This window comes from Cynocephalus volans, chromosome 5, assembly GCF_027409185.1.
Source record: "Cynocephalus volans isolate mCynVol1 chromosome 5, mCynVol1.pri, whole genome shotgun sequence".
Classification (NCBI taxonomy): Eukaryota; Metazoa; Chordata; class Mammalia; order Dermoptera; family Cynocephalidae; genus Cynocephalus; species Cynocephalus volans.
In genome coordinates this window covers 125,307,295-125,323,950 of record NC_084464.1, presented here as the reverse complement: position 1 = coordinate 125,323,950, position 16,656 = coordinate 125,307,295, and the positions used below count along the sequence as shown (strand labels likewise).

The window sequence follows — 16,656 nt, the reverse complement described above, 5'->3', positions numbered from 1 at the left end:
GTGAATGGATTGATCCATTCATGGAGTAATAAGTTGATGGTTTAATGGGCATTAATGGGCATGATTCTGATCGATTTATAAGGAGAGCAAGTGAGTAAGTAGCACTCTCTTGCTTGATTATCCACCACGTGATACCCTGTGTTGCTGAAGAAGAAGGCCCTCAACAGATGTGCCCCTGGACTTTGGACTTCCCAGCATCTGAACTGTAAGAAATAAATTTTGTTTCTTTATGAATTACTCAGTTTTAGGTATTCTGTTTTAAGCAACAGAAATAGACTAATATCGAAAATTTGTTCAAAAAGTGGTTGTTGTTTCTAACAATACCTGAAAATGTAGAAGTGGCTTGGGAACTGGGTAATGGGTACAGGCTGGAAGAATTTGGAGGAGTTGGGTAGAAAAAGCCTAGATTCTGGTGAGAGTTTAGAAGACAAAAAAACAGGGAAAGTTTGGAACATCTTAGAGACTGGTTAAACAGTGGTGACCACATTGCTAATAGAAATATGGATAATAGCACCAAGCCACCACTAAGGTTGCCAGAATGACAGGCAGCATGTGGGACCCTGGTAAGCAGTCCTGCCCCTAAGAGCCTGACCCACGACCGCCAAGGGCACCAGCATGACAGGCAGCCATGCAGTCAGCAACACCCCCTGTCATTGTCACAGACACCTGTGCTGAATTAGTGGGCCATGACAGCAACCACCATAGCAACTGCTGCCTCAAGCATGGCTCACTGCCATGCCAGCAGCCACTGCCACCTCACAGGTAACTGACTCACTGACCACTCATCAGCATAGAAAGAAGGAGAGTCACCAGTAGAGCCCATGGAAAGAGGAAAGAGAAAACCAACCCAGGGTCACCCATTGAAATCAAGGAGCACTGGTGTATACCAGTCAGGGTCAGGTGAAGCTAGCCATGGTGCTAACAGGCCTGCCCAAGAGCACCCACCATAATTTAAGAGTGACAAGACTCCATGGCACTACTCTCAAAAATTTAGAGCTTGCTCACATCCTGATGAACCAATGTAGTGTAACCAACCTCAGCAAGTAAATACTAAGTGCTCCAGAGATTAGGCCACAGAGGCACTCTCACACAACTCCAACACTGAATTTGGCCAAAGTACCTATGTGGAGACTACACTACTGTGTCTACATGGAACTGATATTAAAATACCCCCATTTAACCATAATTATAAAACACATCTATGAGAAGAGCTCCCTTTCTTTAAACCCCACCCCAAGAGTACAAAGAAAAACAATTGCTCTACCAGATGACTAAACACCAACCTAGAGATACTAGAAATATGAAAAAACCAGAAAATACGACACTTCCAAGGGAATATAATAATTCTCAAATACCAGATCCTTTAGAACAGTAAGTCATTGAAATGCCTGAAAAGGAATTTCAAGCAACAATTTTAAGGAAACTCAAGGAGATATAAGAAGACTCAGTTAGTTGACACAACAAAATGAGAAAAAGTATCCAGGACCTGAAGGAGGATATGTACAAATAAATTAATGCCCTAAAAAAGAATGTAGCAGAGCTAATGAAGCTGAAGGAATCATTCAATGAAATAAAAAGTCATAACAAAGAGTTCAAACAGTAGGCTAGACCAAGCAGAAGAGAGAATTTCTGATCTTGAAGATGACCTTTATGAAATAACCCAGGTAGACAAAAAAAAAAAAAAAAAAAAGAAAGAATGAATTTTTAAAAATGAAGAAAATCTATGAGAGATAGCAGTCATCTTTAAGCATACAAATATCTGAATCAAGGGTGTTTCAGAAGGGGAGGAAAAAGAAAAGACATTGCAAATCTATTCAACAAAATGATAATGAAAACCTACTCAGGAATAGGGAGAGATATGTACTTTCAGGGCCAGGATGTTCAAAGATCCCCAAATGGATTCAATCCAAAAAGGTCCTCTCTGAGACACATTATAGTCAAATTGGCAAAACATACAGACAAAGAGAGAATCTCAAAAGAAGCAGGAGAAAAGTGTCAAGTCACCTGTAAGGGAGCCCCTATCAGACTAACAGCAGACTTTTTTATCAGAAGCCATAAAGGCCAGAAGAGAATGGGATGATATATTCAAAATACTAAAAGACAGAAATTGCCAGCCAAGAACACTATATCACACAAAACTAACCTTCAAAAATAAAGGGAAAATAGCATATTTCCCAGACAAACAAATACTGTGGGAATTTACCACCGCACAACCAGCCCTACAAGAAATCCTCAAGGGAACACTGAACCTGCTATGATAAATAACCATCACTACCATGAATACACAAGAAGAACAAAACTCACCAGTAGAACAAAAATGCAAATGATAAAGAGAAAAGAATTTTATCTAACCACCTCAAGAAACCAACAAATAGAGAAGGCAAACAATAAAATAAAAAGAAAGGAACAAAAGATATTTAAAATATCCAAACAAAAATCAGTGAAATGCTAGGAGTAAATCAACACTTCTTAATAATAACTCAATGTGAAAGGATTAAATTCCCCACCAAAGACATGACTGACTGATTGAATTAAAAAGATAGACCCAACAATAGAGTGTCTTCAAGAGACTCACCTTACCTGTAAAGACACACACAGACTAAGAGTGAAAAGTGGAAAGAGATATACCATGTAAATAAAAACCCCAAATAAGCAGGAGTAACTATTCTTATATCAGATAAAATGGACTTTAACCAAAAACCATAAAAAGAGACAAAGAAGGACGCTATGTAATGATAAATGGATCTATCCAGCTAGAAGACATAACAATGATAAATATATATGCACCCAGCATCAGAGCAGTAAGATTTATAAAGCAAACACTTTAGACCTAAAGAAAGAGATAAACCCAAATACCATAACAGTTGGAGGCCTGAACACCACCCCCTCAATACTGGACAGACCATCTAGGCAAAAAATCAACAGAGAAACACAAGATCTAAACTGTACTTTAGACCAATTGGACTTGGTAGACAGAACATTTTGTCCCAAAACCACAGAATATATTCTCATCACCATGTGGGATTCTCCAGAATAGACCACATGTTAGGTCACAAATCAAGTCAAAACAAATTTTTAAAAATTGAAATTATTTCATATAGTTTTTGAGACCAAAATGGATTAAAACCGGAAATCAATAACAAACAAAACTCTGGAAACTATGCAAATACACAGAAATTAAACAACATTCTCCTGAATGACATATGGGTCCAGGAAGAAATTAAACAGAGACACAAAAAATCCTTGAAACTAATGAAAATAATGACACATCATACCAAAAGCTGTGGCATACTGCAAAAGCACTACTAAGAGGGAAGTTTATTGCAATAAGCACTTACTTCAAAAAGAATAAAAAGACTGCAAATAAACAACCTAATGCTATACCTCAAAGAACTAGAAAAAACAAGAATAATCCAAACCCAAAGTTAGTAGATGGAAATAAATAATTAAATCAAAGCAGAACTAAATGAAAAATAGAAACCCAAAAAATGATACAAGAGTTGGTTTTTTGAAGGTTAAATAAAATTGACAAGCCATTAGCTAGGGTAACTAAAAAAAGAAGAAAGAAGGCTCAAATAACAAAAGTATGAATTGAAAAAAACAGACATTACAACTGATACCATAGAAATACAAAGAATCATCAGAGACTATTATAAACAGCTAAACACCAACAAATTTGAAAACCTGAAGGATATGGACACATTTCTGGACACATACAAAGTACCAAGACTAACCCAAGAAGACACAGAAAACCTGAACAGACCAATAACAATCAAAGAGACTGAAGCTGTAATCAGCAGTCCCCAACAAAGAAAAGCCTAGGACTGGATAGCTTTACTGCCAAATTCTACCAAAACTTTAAAGAAGAATTAATACCAATTTTCTTCAAATTATTCCAAAAAATTGAAACAGGTCATTCTCTCAAACTCATTCTATGAGGCAAACATCACCCTGATACCAAAACCAGACAAAGACACAAGGAAAAAAAAAAAAAATTACAGGCCAAAATCTTTGATGAATACAGGTACAAAAATCCTCAATAAAATATTAGTAGATGGAATACAGCAACACATCCAAAAAAACTATACATTACACTCAAGTGGGATTCATCCCATGGGTACAGTGATTGGCCCGTCAATAAATGTGATACAACGCATCAATAAAATCAAAGACAAAACAATAAGATTATCTCAATAGATGCTAAAAAAGCATTTGACAAAATTCAACATCCTGTCATGATAAAGACTCTCAGCAATTTAGATATAGAAGGAAAGTATCTCAACATTATTAAAAGCATATATGACAAACCCACTGGACAATATTATCCTGAATAGGGAAAAGTTGAAAGTTTTTCCCTTAAGATGGGTACAAGACAGGGATGCCCACTCTCACTACTCCTATTTAACATAGTATTGGAGGTACTATCCAAAGTGACAGGGAAGAGAAAGAAAGAAAGAGCATCTAGTTTGGAAAATAATGAAGTTGAATTGTCCCTGTGTGCAGATGCCATAATCCTATAGAGAAAAGCCTAAAGACTCTACAAAAAAACTCTTAAGGTTGATAAATGATATCAGCAAAGGTGCAGGATACAAAATCAACACGCATAAATCAGTAGCACTTTTATACTCCAACAATGAACTAGCAGAAAAAGGAATGAAGAAAGCTAGTCTACTTACAGTAGTCACCCCAAAAATAAAATACCTAGGAATAAGTTAACCAAGGATGTGAAAAATCTCTATGACAAGAACTGTAAATCACAGTTGAAAGAAATTAAAGAGGTTACAAGAAGATGAAAAGATATTCCATGATCTTGGATTAGAAGAATTAAAATTGTAAAAATGTCTGTACTAGCTAACGTGATCTACAGATTCAATGCAATCCCCATCAAAATACCAATGACATTTTTCAGATATGGAAAAAGCAATCCTAAATTTCATATTCAACAACAAAAGACTCCAAATATCCAAAGCAATCCTGACAAAAAAATAAAAATAAAAAATAAAGCTGGAGGCATTATACTACCTGTCTTCAAATTATACTACAATGCTATAGTAACCAAAACAACATGGCGCTGGCATAAAAACAGACCAATGGACCAATGGAACAGAATACACAACCCAGAAATCAGCACATATACCTACAACCAACTGATCTTCTACAAAGGCACCAAGAACACACACTGGGGAAAAGACTGCCTCTTTGATAAATGGTGCTGGAAAAATTGGACATCCATATGTAGAAGAATGAAACCAGACCTGTACCTCTCACCATATATCAAAATAAACTCAAAATGGATTAAAGAATTAAATATACATCCCAAAACTGTAGAACTCCTAAAAGAAAATGTAGGAGAAGTAGGACTGGGCACAGACTTTATGAATATGACCCCAAAAGCACAGGCAACAGTTTATATCAGATTATATCACACTAAAAAGTTTCTGCACAGCAAAAGAAACAATTAACAAAGGGAAAAGACAACAAACAGAGTGAGAAAAAATATTTGCAAAATATGCATCCAAAGGATTAATAGCCAAAGTATGAAAGGAACTCAAACAAACAGTAAAAGCACAAGTAACCCAATTAAAAAATGGGCAAAGGAGTTGAATTGGCATTTCTCAAAGGACGATATATGAATGGCAAACAGACACATGAAAAAATGCTCAGCATCACTCAGCATCTGGGATATGCAAGTCAAAGCTACATGAGATACCCCCAGTTACATTGGCTATCATCAAACCCCAGAAAATACAAATGCTGGTGAGGATGCAGAGAAAGGGGAACCCTCCTGTAGTATTGGTTGGACTATAAATTGGTGCAGCCATTACAGAAAATGGTATGGAGGTTTCTCAGACAACTATAGATAGAACTGCTATATGACCCAGAAATCCCACTGCTGACTATATACCCAAAGGAATGGAAATCATCTTGTCAAAGGGACACATGTACTCCCATGTTTATTGCAGCTCTATTCACAATAGCCAAGAGTTGGAACCAGCCTAAATGTCCATCACCGGATGATTGGATAAGAAAAATGTGTTATATTTATACAATGGAATATTACTCTTACATAATAAAGGATGAAATACTGTTATAAGCAGCAATATGGTTGAACTTAAATAAAATTATGTTAAGGGAAATAAGCCAGGCACAGAAAGAGAAATACCGCATGTCCTCAATTATATGTGGGAGCTAATAAATAAATAATAAACAAACAAACAAACAAACAAATAAATAAATACGGACAGTAAGGTCTATGCTGAGACAGTCTTAGATAGAAATGAGAAAGAACTTATTGGAAACTTGTGCAGACGTCTTCCTTGTTATAAAGTTGCAAGGAACTTGGCTCCATTTTGTTTGTGCCCCAAAGTTTAATGGAATATGGAACTTAAAAGTTATGAGCCAGAGCATTTGGCAATAGAAATTTCTAAGCAGTAAAGCATTCAGTCAGCTGTGTGGCTACTCACAATAGCCTGCACTGGGTTATGGCAGCAAAGGCATGAGGTAAAGCCGGAATTTATAATTAAAAAGAAGCAGAGGCTAAAAATTGAAAAACTCTCATCCTTGTTGCAGAAAGAATGGGAAAATCTATTCAAGAGAGGAATCCAAAGGTGTAGTCCAGAGACCCTTAAGGGTGTAGTCCAGCAACCGATTGCTAAGATCAGGACAGAGGTAGGGATTATCAAGAGAATGGAAAAAAGACCTTGAGGGCATTTCAAAGATATTCAGGGCTGCCCTTCCATCACAGGCCCAGAGGCCTAGGGAGAAAAAATGGTTTTGGAGAACCAGCCTGATGTGCCCTCCACAGGCTAACTGCCCTGGGCCACCATAGGATGCTGCTCCCCACACCCCTGGCTGCTTTGGCTGTTATGGCTGTGGCTAAATTGGCTCCAGGTGTGCTTGGCCCACACCTTCGTAAGCCACAAGCCCGAAGCTTTGGCAGCATCCACGTGGTGTTAGGTCTGCAGGCTCACAGAATGCCAGAGCTGCGGAGGCTTGGGAGCCTCTACCCCAGTTTCAAAGGATGTATGGAAAATCCTGTGGGTCCAGAAAGAGATTTGTCATGGTAGTGAAGTTGCTGCAGAAAGCCTTTGCTAGAACAATGCCAGTGGAAAAGTGCGGTTGGAGTTGCAGCAGAAAATCCCCACCAATGCCATACCTGGTGGAGCCATGGGAGTGGGACTACCACCATAGAGACCCCAGAACTGTAGAGCTACCAGCATGCTGGGCCAGCCTGGTAGAGCTAAAGCATGGCTGGAGATCAGGAAAGCCATAGGAGCAGGTCTGCCCAAGGACTTGGGCACTCAACCTCAACACCAGTTTGCAGAGAATGCTGAACAGGGAGTCAAGATATATAATTCACCAGCATTGAGAATTAATGCTGCCCTGCTGGGTTTTGGACATGTTTAGGATCTGTTACTCCTTTCTTTTGGCCTGTTTCTCCCTTTTTGAATAGGAATACGTACTATAGGTTTGTCCCACCATTGTCATGCTGGAAGTAGATAATTTGTTTCATTTCACAGATAGACTTTGGACTTTGGAGCTGAAACAAGCTGAGGCTTTGCAGGTAGAAGGAATGTATTTACCTGTGAGAAGGACATGAACATTGTGGGCCAGGGCGGAATGCTATGGGTTGAATTGTGTCCCACAAAGTTTTGTGTATTAGAAACTTATTCTCCACTGTGACAGTGTTAAGAGAGTGGGCAATCCTATCATGATAATTGAAAGGTGGGGACTTTGCCAGGTGATGGAGTTTGGATGTGTTGTCCCCTCCAAAACTCATGTGGAAATTTGATCCCCAATGTGGCAGTGCTGGAAACTGATCGAGTCTTGGGGGCGGATCCCTTATGAATGGATTAATGAGTGAGTTCTCACTCTGTTAGTGCCCGTGAGAGCTTGTTGTTTAAAAGACTCTGGCACCTCCTCTCTCTCTTGCTTCCTCTCACTATGTGATCTGCTTGTACCCGCCAGCTGCCTGCCACTTTCCGCCATGAGTAGAAGCAGCCTGAGGCCCGTGCCAGATGCAGCTGTCCCAGAATCGTAAGCCAGATAAACCTCTCTTCTTTATAAATTACCCAGTCTCAGGTAGCTCTGTTATAGCAACACAAAATGGACTAAAACACCAGGTGATTAGATTGTGAGGACCATGCCCTAGTGAATGGATTGATCCATTCATAGAGTAATAAGTTGATGGTTAATGGGTGTTAATGGGCTTGATTCTGATGGCTTTATAAGGAGAGCAAGTGACAGTTTAGCTCTTTCTTGCTCAGTTATCCACCCTGTGATACCTTGCATCTCTGTGGATAGTCACCACCAAAATGAAGGCCCTCACCAGATGTGTACCCTGGACATTAGACTTCATCAGATGTGTTCCCTAGACTTTGGACTGGAAAACAGGGATAACTTTTTATCACTTTTAGAACCAGAAGGTACTTACCTCTATGGAGATAAACAAGATTTTTAATAAGTAAACACAAAGCTATAATATATAACTGGAAAATGAAATCTCCTAAACAAAGGCAAATATTCAAAAGCATAGAGTCATAAAAATGATACATGCAAAGTCCAGAATTGAAGGTATCCATAAGTCTTTAAATCAAAAGTACTACAAAATTTTAAAATGGATTCACACTTAGACACCTCAGTTTGAAATGCCAAGACAACAAGGATAAAATGAATATTTCAGGAACTTCTTTTAAAGATATTTACAGATTGGTACATACTTCCTATTAGTAACACTGTTTCCTAAAACACAATTAAATAATTACTTCTGTGTTCAAAATAAAAAATGATTTTCAACCCTTAATTCTGCATCAAGCCAAACTAGTACTCAAGTGTAGAGGTAAAATAAAATCATTTTCTGTCATGCAAAAACTCAGAAAATTTACCTTACAAACATGCTTTTTCAGAAAGTTGTTTGAAGAATATCAGAAAGAAAATATTTATACCTAAGATCTAAGAAAGCATGAATCTAATTCAGATGAGCAGAGCAGGGAAGATAGAGGTATAATAGGCCTAGAGAGCAACCAATTTATGATAGGAGAAAAGGATTGAAAAAATCTTCAGGGGAGAAAAGCATACCATTAAAAAAAATATCTACAGATAAAATCATGGTCTAATATGAAGAAAATAGTCTAAATTCAAACAGGAAAGCAATAGGTTTCAAAAATAAAAATGGAATGAATATAAAGCAAACGCATAAGAATTGGAAATATATTTCAGATACACTTTTTAAAAAGGCCTGTTTTCTCTCTTACTAGAAAAAAAGAAAGGCAATCAGAAACTTCTGGGGAAAAAACTATAAATACAAAGTATGATTTAAAAACAGATTAGACCAAAATGATTTGGGGCAGGTCTATAGTAGATTCCATCCAAAGCTGAAAAATCAAGAATTAGCAACATGCATATACACACATCCACAAGCATGCATGCACACATGCTTTCAAAGTAAACCCAAAAGGATAACGAGGTTAGAAACCACTGATGAGGTGTAAGGAAAGGGACTTTTATTTTATTATAAGCACAATTTTCCTTTTTGATTTTTAAAAATATCTACATAAATTAACTATTTTTTAATTTTAGAAAAGAAACTAACACACATACAAGGTTATTTCAAAGTATTTATGGAAAGATTTGTATTATTTTGTAATTATGTTTTTCCACAAACTTTTTGAAGTACCTTCATACATACATATCACAACATGTCTCTTCTTTAAAATTAATTTTAAAAAATTATTAGATGTCCAACAAACATCAATTTAGACTGTCAATATGAAATTATTTATATGTACCACATTCTATAAATCTTTAGTCTTAGCCTAACACTAGAATGAGAGCACAAAGTATCTTCTTATAGAATAAATGGTCCACATTTCCCCAAGGGAACACATTTTTTTGAGAATAAATTGCATTCACGATGTTGCATTATTACATTTATTTTAGGACTACAGGCTAAATCCATTAAACTTGTAATGATGGTTATTTTTTCTTTTTCTTTTTTCTTATTTTCCCCCTCCTGGGCTTACGGGAAAAGACTTATTTTCACAACTGCTATGTCATTAGAAGTGTTGTTAATTTACTACTATCTCAAGTCTTTCCATCTCTAATCTATATTGATTTTCTGTCCTGAACACAGAAAGTGTGCATTTTTACTGCTTTAGCTGCAATATGTTTTCTTTTGGATATTTTTTTTTCTTAGAAAAATTGAATAAAAGTGGCAAAATCACTGTTTGAACTTGGATGAATGACTTCCTAGAAATGACTTAAAGGAGTACAAAATGTTTTAGGGAGGCAACATTAGTAGTTAGAAAAGCATATGACCTGGACAATGAACAGAAGAAGTGCTCCTCGTTTATTGCTGTTTGTTATATTCTCCATGGAGAACTCAGCTCCACGAACAATTAAAGATCAAATCATGGCTGATCATCAGCAAACAGTAAATTCCAGAAATGCATACTTTTTTTCTCCCGCACATAAAGTGAATATGTGATTCTTTGCTTTTATGGACCCACTAAGGTGTCTAATAAATTTCCTAAATTGCCATAAGAGAATTTTTGTTTGCTAGTCACCATGTGGCCCCTATATCATCCCCAGGATGGCATAGGGCTCCTTTCCTTTAGCCTGTTGGCTCTAGAGAATGCAAAGTTAAAAAAGTCAAAGCAGGTTGCACCATGTCTGAAACTCACCTTCCCTCACTGGAGGGAAAGAGGATGTATGTCAACTTACAAATCAACAATCACTGACAACTACATGGATTACAATTTTAAAAAATTGTAGTTAAAGAACTTGGAGAGGCCTAAATGGGTGAACAGAAGTTTGGTGCTCAGCAAAAATCAGAAATTACCATTTAAAACTTTAATACACAGGCTAAGAGAAGTATTCAATTCTCTTATTATATTGGAAGAATGAGTAGGAATATTATGACATAGTCTTATAGTTTATTATTCTTAGAACACAAGAAATAAAGATTCATGCATACTGGCTTCTCTTTGTAACCATCTCAGCCTTGCTTCATCAAATCAGCCTTAAGCACATTATATTAATCTGTTGATTTTTTTAGTAACAAAACAGAAAACCCATCTCGATATTTCCCATTCATTTGATTTTAGAATTAGCTATTGTAGTTAGTCAAAACTGATGTCATTGAAATACTCTTCATTAGATCTCTGACAAAAGTAAAATATTCATCACTAGGCATTTTCTATTCTTATTTCTTGGGACATGAGGTAAATTCCCCATTAAATACAGTGTTAAACATATAATCCTTGATATAGGAATGGCAGGTCACAACTTAAAATCTAAATCCTCTCCAAATTGAAAATGCCATGAAAATACTTACCTGGCAGGGGAGATACCATGATCACGAAAATGCCATGAAAAATTTTAAATTTGCCCACAACTTAACAAAACCCTTTTTCATTTATCATATAGATTGTGGCTCTCTACACTGTGCTCCTGGGAGGCAGCTCCATAGGGGGTCAGGAGCATGCGTGTGGCAGTCAGGAGGACCTGGACCAACACTGTAACTCTACTTAATTTCTTAGTCATATGAGTTTGGACAAAATTTGTGGGAGACTGATGTGAAGTTTACAGGATTTGTAGAGAAAGATGTCCAGGAGGATTGGTCATGAAATTAGTAAGAAAAAAGAAATATGATTATTACAAATAGTATTGTGATTTAGTGTACTGTCCTTTGTTTGATGAAATTCAGGTAATGTATTTTCAGCTATTTTGAATTTATTTCTAGTTTTGGGATTGGGTTTGTCAAGAAGGAAGGAAGGGAGGGAAGGAGGAAGGAAGGAAGAGAGAAAAAAAGGAAAGAAGGAAGGAAGGAAGAAAAGAAAAAATAAATCTTTTGAGTGCTGCAGCAATATTACCAAAGGGATATTGCTGGCAACAGGCCAGTGTGGGGATCCAAACCCTTGACCTTGGTATTATAACACCATCCTCTAACTCAGCTAACCGGCCAGCCCCCACAATTTTTTTTTTTTTTTTTTTGAGTTGTAGCATCTTAAAAGGGGCAGAGATAGTTCAGTCAACATCTGGACCACTTTGCTCTATTTTAAATTTCCTTTCAGTGTATTGCTATGCTATACAGTCTAGTATTATTTTCAAATAATAAGAATAATAAGAAGAAAATATTATAGCTAATATTTATTGAACACTTTTTAAACACCAAGCATTGGTATAAGGACATTTCATAGAATATGCCACTTGCTCCTCAAAACTGACATCTGAGTTTTTAAACTGTTCGAACATTTTGATCCACATATAGATTTTTATCCCAAGAATTCCATAAGAAATGGGGATGAGATATTTGTATGATGATATTCAGAGAAACATTATTTCTATCAACAAAATCATGGAAAGAGAAAAGGTAAATTAAGAATCTGTAATGAAATAGTTAATAATGCATCAATTCATTAAAGCATTATGAATTAATATAATTATTACTTGCATTTTAAAGATTAGAAAACTAAAGATTGGTTTGGTGAAGTTGTCCAAAGTGACACAGAATTTAGCAGATCCAATATTTCAACCCTGATATTATGACTTCAGAGGAGCTACTCCCAGCCACTATGTGAGTACTTTGCTTTCTACAATGAATCAAATTACAGGTCATGGAAAAAAATGAATGGTACTATCATATCTTGTACATTGAAAAACTTCATTATGCAACAGAATACATTCCACTTTTTACAAGAGTTAGATTGCTTCCTAGCCTCAGAGAAGACACGCACTGGTCTCTGTGCATGCACCTGGAGAAGAGGACTATGGACTTCTCTCGTCTCCTTAGCCAGACACTAGATATCTTGGTGACATCCAGCACCGTATTGCCTGTCTCAGTACCAATGATCTTTATCCATGTTCCAGATGACCGAGAGTGCGGGTCATAGGAGGGCACCTTTTATGAGAAGAAGGCTTTCGTGAAACCTGAGAAGGCCTGCTGGTTTGTGCTGAATAAGGCAGAGCCTTAGCAGCACTATCTTATATAAAAATGCTTTTGCCACAAACTTGTTTTATAATTTTAAATAAATGCCTATAGACTTTTTCTTTGTCAAAAATAGGAGAAATAGAAAAAATGATGACACTAAAAAAAATCTACATTAATGAAGAGCAATAGCTGAGATCTGAGGCATGTACAAAAATAAAAAAAGAATTCTAAGTTATGGTTCCCACAGCAACTGCAACACAGTTGTATTTCACTTTTATGTTAAGTAAGTTTAACTTGAGTGGGAATGCAAAATACTTCCTCTGAGAAAAAAAGAGAATTACGGAGAACACAGAGACAATGCTCCAGAATATTCTAGCTTTCAAGTATGTCAAATATTAGCTCTATGTGTATTAATATTTTCATACCAATAATATGCGTTCATTTGTTTTGATTTCAGACTATCTTTATTCAATCTATAAAATATAATTATTTAACGTGAGAAAAAAAATTCCATTAAAATTTGTTCAACCAGGAGCCATGACATTATAATTTAAATATATGATGGCACAGTTCTACTTGTAATTATAAGAGAATATTTGCTGAAAATAAAATTTATGAAAATGCAAACTGATTAAATTCACTATCAAGTGCTTTAAACTTGACATTTTCAATTACTGTTGATGTAATCTGAAACCATGAATATAAACATATAGTGCTTGAGAGGGTACACATATTCTTAAGAGAGGGTATATACGTATTTTTTCAAGACCTTTTAGTTTACATATCTTTGTTATTTCAATAAGATAAAAAAAAAAGTAGGAAGCGTACTTACTCCTGTTATGTAACGAGGTCGATATTGAATAGTTCCAAATAAACCAAGAATGACGATAATAATATGTACAAAATTTGCCAGGATAGGTGCCCACTGATATCCAAGGAAGTCAAATATTTGCCTCTCCAGCACACAAACCTGGAAATAGCAAAACAGGATGGATAAATCAGCATATGTGAGAAACATCACAGCGATGAGAGAAAAAAAAAAGATCACACTGACGCTATAATTAGCAATTATAACTGTTTTACCATATCTGGCATTTGTCTTTAACTCTAAAAGTGAGAATGACATTTTCAGGTATATTTCAAAGGAAAACTATGGAAGCTGTGGATCCATAGACAGCTACAGTCCTTTCAGGGATGATTTTGTGGAGGCATCAAGCAGTATTCACAGGATGTTATCTGTGCAGTCACAGGATAAATTATATTGTCATGTGCACTGTCAAACACTTGAAGACATCAACCAGCAAGTTAGGGAAGTCCATATGAAAGGTTTGTTGTTAAGATCTGCTCAAATGTCATTATATAAGTTAGAAACAGAACAAAGAGAGTTTGATTTAGAGGAAAAAGAACTCTTTAGAGTTCTAGCAAGAACTCTGTAGCAAGACACAAGGATTCCGGAAGTAGATCTGTCACTAAGCAGCTGTAGTGGCCTATGTAATTCATTTCCCCTCTCTTGGTGTCTGATTCCTCATCTGTAAAATGTTGAACTTTGACCAGGTGTGTAAAGTCCTCCTAGACCTAATAGTGTTGGTGTATAAGTTGAATATGGCTTTTTGTCATACCCAGTTACCTATAGTAACGAGGTAAAAGAAGGGCCTTGAAATTAGAACAATGAAGAAAGTGAAAATAAAGCATCATTGTTATAAAAACAAGGCAATTAAGTCATTTCAAATTATGCTACTTTCATCTGTGCTCACAACTTCATAATTAAGACATATGTAAAAATCTAAGGAATGACAAGAGAAAAATAAAACCAACCAACCAAACAACAATAAACTGAGATTGGCCAGTAGTCCAGAAGTGCCATTTTATACTAAAAAATGAAATCTGGGTTGCTGGTAAGTCTCTGATCAGATCTAGCAAAGCAAAGCAGCCCGTCAGCTTTATTCTTCCTGCCTGCCCTCAGGTGGAATGATAAAAAAAACTTTCTGTTCAGAGAAAAACATTTTAAAAGGACCTAATGTTCCACACCAAGATTCAACATTTTTTTTTCAGCCAGGCTTTAAAGGAAAATGATTTTAAAATCTCTTAGTTACTAACATCACTATGCTTTAATGATATTTCTTGTCAGAAGGAAATACTGACTCTCGAAACAGGCAGTGTGCTTTTAAATGAAATACCTGTAGCTCAGTTTGAAGACTTCTTGAATGATCATTATTCCCACTGCATTTCCTTAGCTGAGCAACGCGTTTTCCCATCAGGCATTGAAAGAGAAAATAAATTCATGACAACTGTTTGCATAACACTTTTATTTCCTAAGGCACTCTGGGTGTCATGTAATGGCTGTCACAGTCACAGTCCAACCTAGTCTGATCTTGATTTTCATTGCATCTTGGCCGTGATTTAAAACAAACAGATTCTTGGTCTATTCTACCTTGCATCTGCTAACTCCGTGATATTCACCAGTGTTCTAATAGCGGAATGCAATATTCTGAGTGGTTAATAAACACAGACTATCACAGAACTTGAATATAGCCTCATAAACCTTGAACTGCCTTCTGATGAGACACCCCTTCAACAATTTCATGCAGTCCACACTTCCTATAAATGAGACCCACTTGTAACATTATGCAGTAGTACATATGCCTTGTTGGAATCCATGAATGGTACCGAAAACTAAGTAGTTGTTCTGAGAGCAACATTGCAAATCATCTATATAAAAGCTCGTGCCAGCATAGAACTCTCTTCTCCTTATCCCATGAATAAACAGTAAGTAGAAATGTGAAACAACAGCAAGAAAAATCCAAATCTAAACTCTATCAATTTTGAGCATCATAACTGTGGGGACACAGCAGGGAAAAATTATAGGGGATGACGCACATCAGTCAAACAGTGGGAAATTTCTCAATAAATGCACCAACTATGGAAGAAAATAGCAGTCCCATCGTTAATTATAAAATACGTATAGATGATAATATATTCACTAAGTCAACAAAGCTAAAATGAAATTATATCAACATTTATCAGACTCTTTATGACAAAACGAATAGTTTCCTACTTACAAGGTTACGCAGACTGAATAAGTTAAAGTGCAGTTCCGCACATGTAATATTTCTGCTTTTCCCCCTCTTTCTGATTGGCCCTCTTAGGCATCAAAAGTGTCTTTATCACGGGTTCTGCAATTTAGAGGTGGGCCAAAGAATGGAAGATCTTCTGAAATGGTAGTGAGGATAGGAGAGGTAACAATTTACAGGAGTAGTTGCTGTCTTTCCTAAGAATTCCATTCACTAGGAAGAATATTAACCACAAGGGGACTGTGACAGTAGAAGAGAACAAATATTTGTTAAAACACCTACTGTGTTCTGGGCATTTATACTCTTCCCCAGTCATGTATTATTATCTCATTGATTCTGCACAAAACCCAGGGAGGTAAATATAATTGTCGCATTTCGCAGATTAAGGAATCCAAGATGTAGTGTCGTAAGTGATTATCTCGAGGTTGTGGAAGTGGAAAGCCATGCAACAGGAATTTAGGCCTCTGTGGCCCCTGTTCTATGTCCCTACTCTGTCCACTCACTCCACCCTCAGTCTAAAACCAAAAAGCTTTCATAGGTTATGTTGCAGGGGCTCTGCCGGTTATAGGTTATATGCTACCTTGTTACTTCATTTATTTCTTTTGGAATAGTGCAGAGAATTTTTTTGATCATACTTGTCTGTTTGTGACATAT

General features: G+C 36.4%; 1 protein-coding gene across 1 annotated transcript in view; it reads right to left on the bottom strand.

Annotated features, from left to right (window-relative positions):
• NKAIN2 (sodium/potassium transporting ATPase interacting 2) overlaps nucleotides 1-15,186 on the bottom strand; it is a 560,600-nt gene extending 545,414 nt beyond the window's left edge. Inside the window, exons 1-2 of the mRNA XM_063098355.1 lie at nucleotides 15,109-15,186; nucleotides 13,764-13,901 (exon numbers count right to left, since the gene is read on the bottom strand). Of these exons, the coding sequence (XP_062954425.1) occupies nucleotides 13,764-13,901; nucleotides 15,109-15,186 (216 nt within the window). The remainder of the gene's footprint in view (nucleotides 1-13,763; nucleotides 13,902-15,108) is intronic.
• Between the last annotated feature and the right edge of the window lie 1,470 nt (nucleotides 15,187-16,656).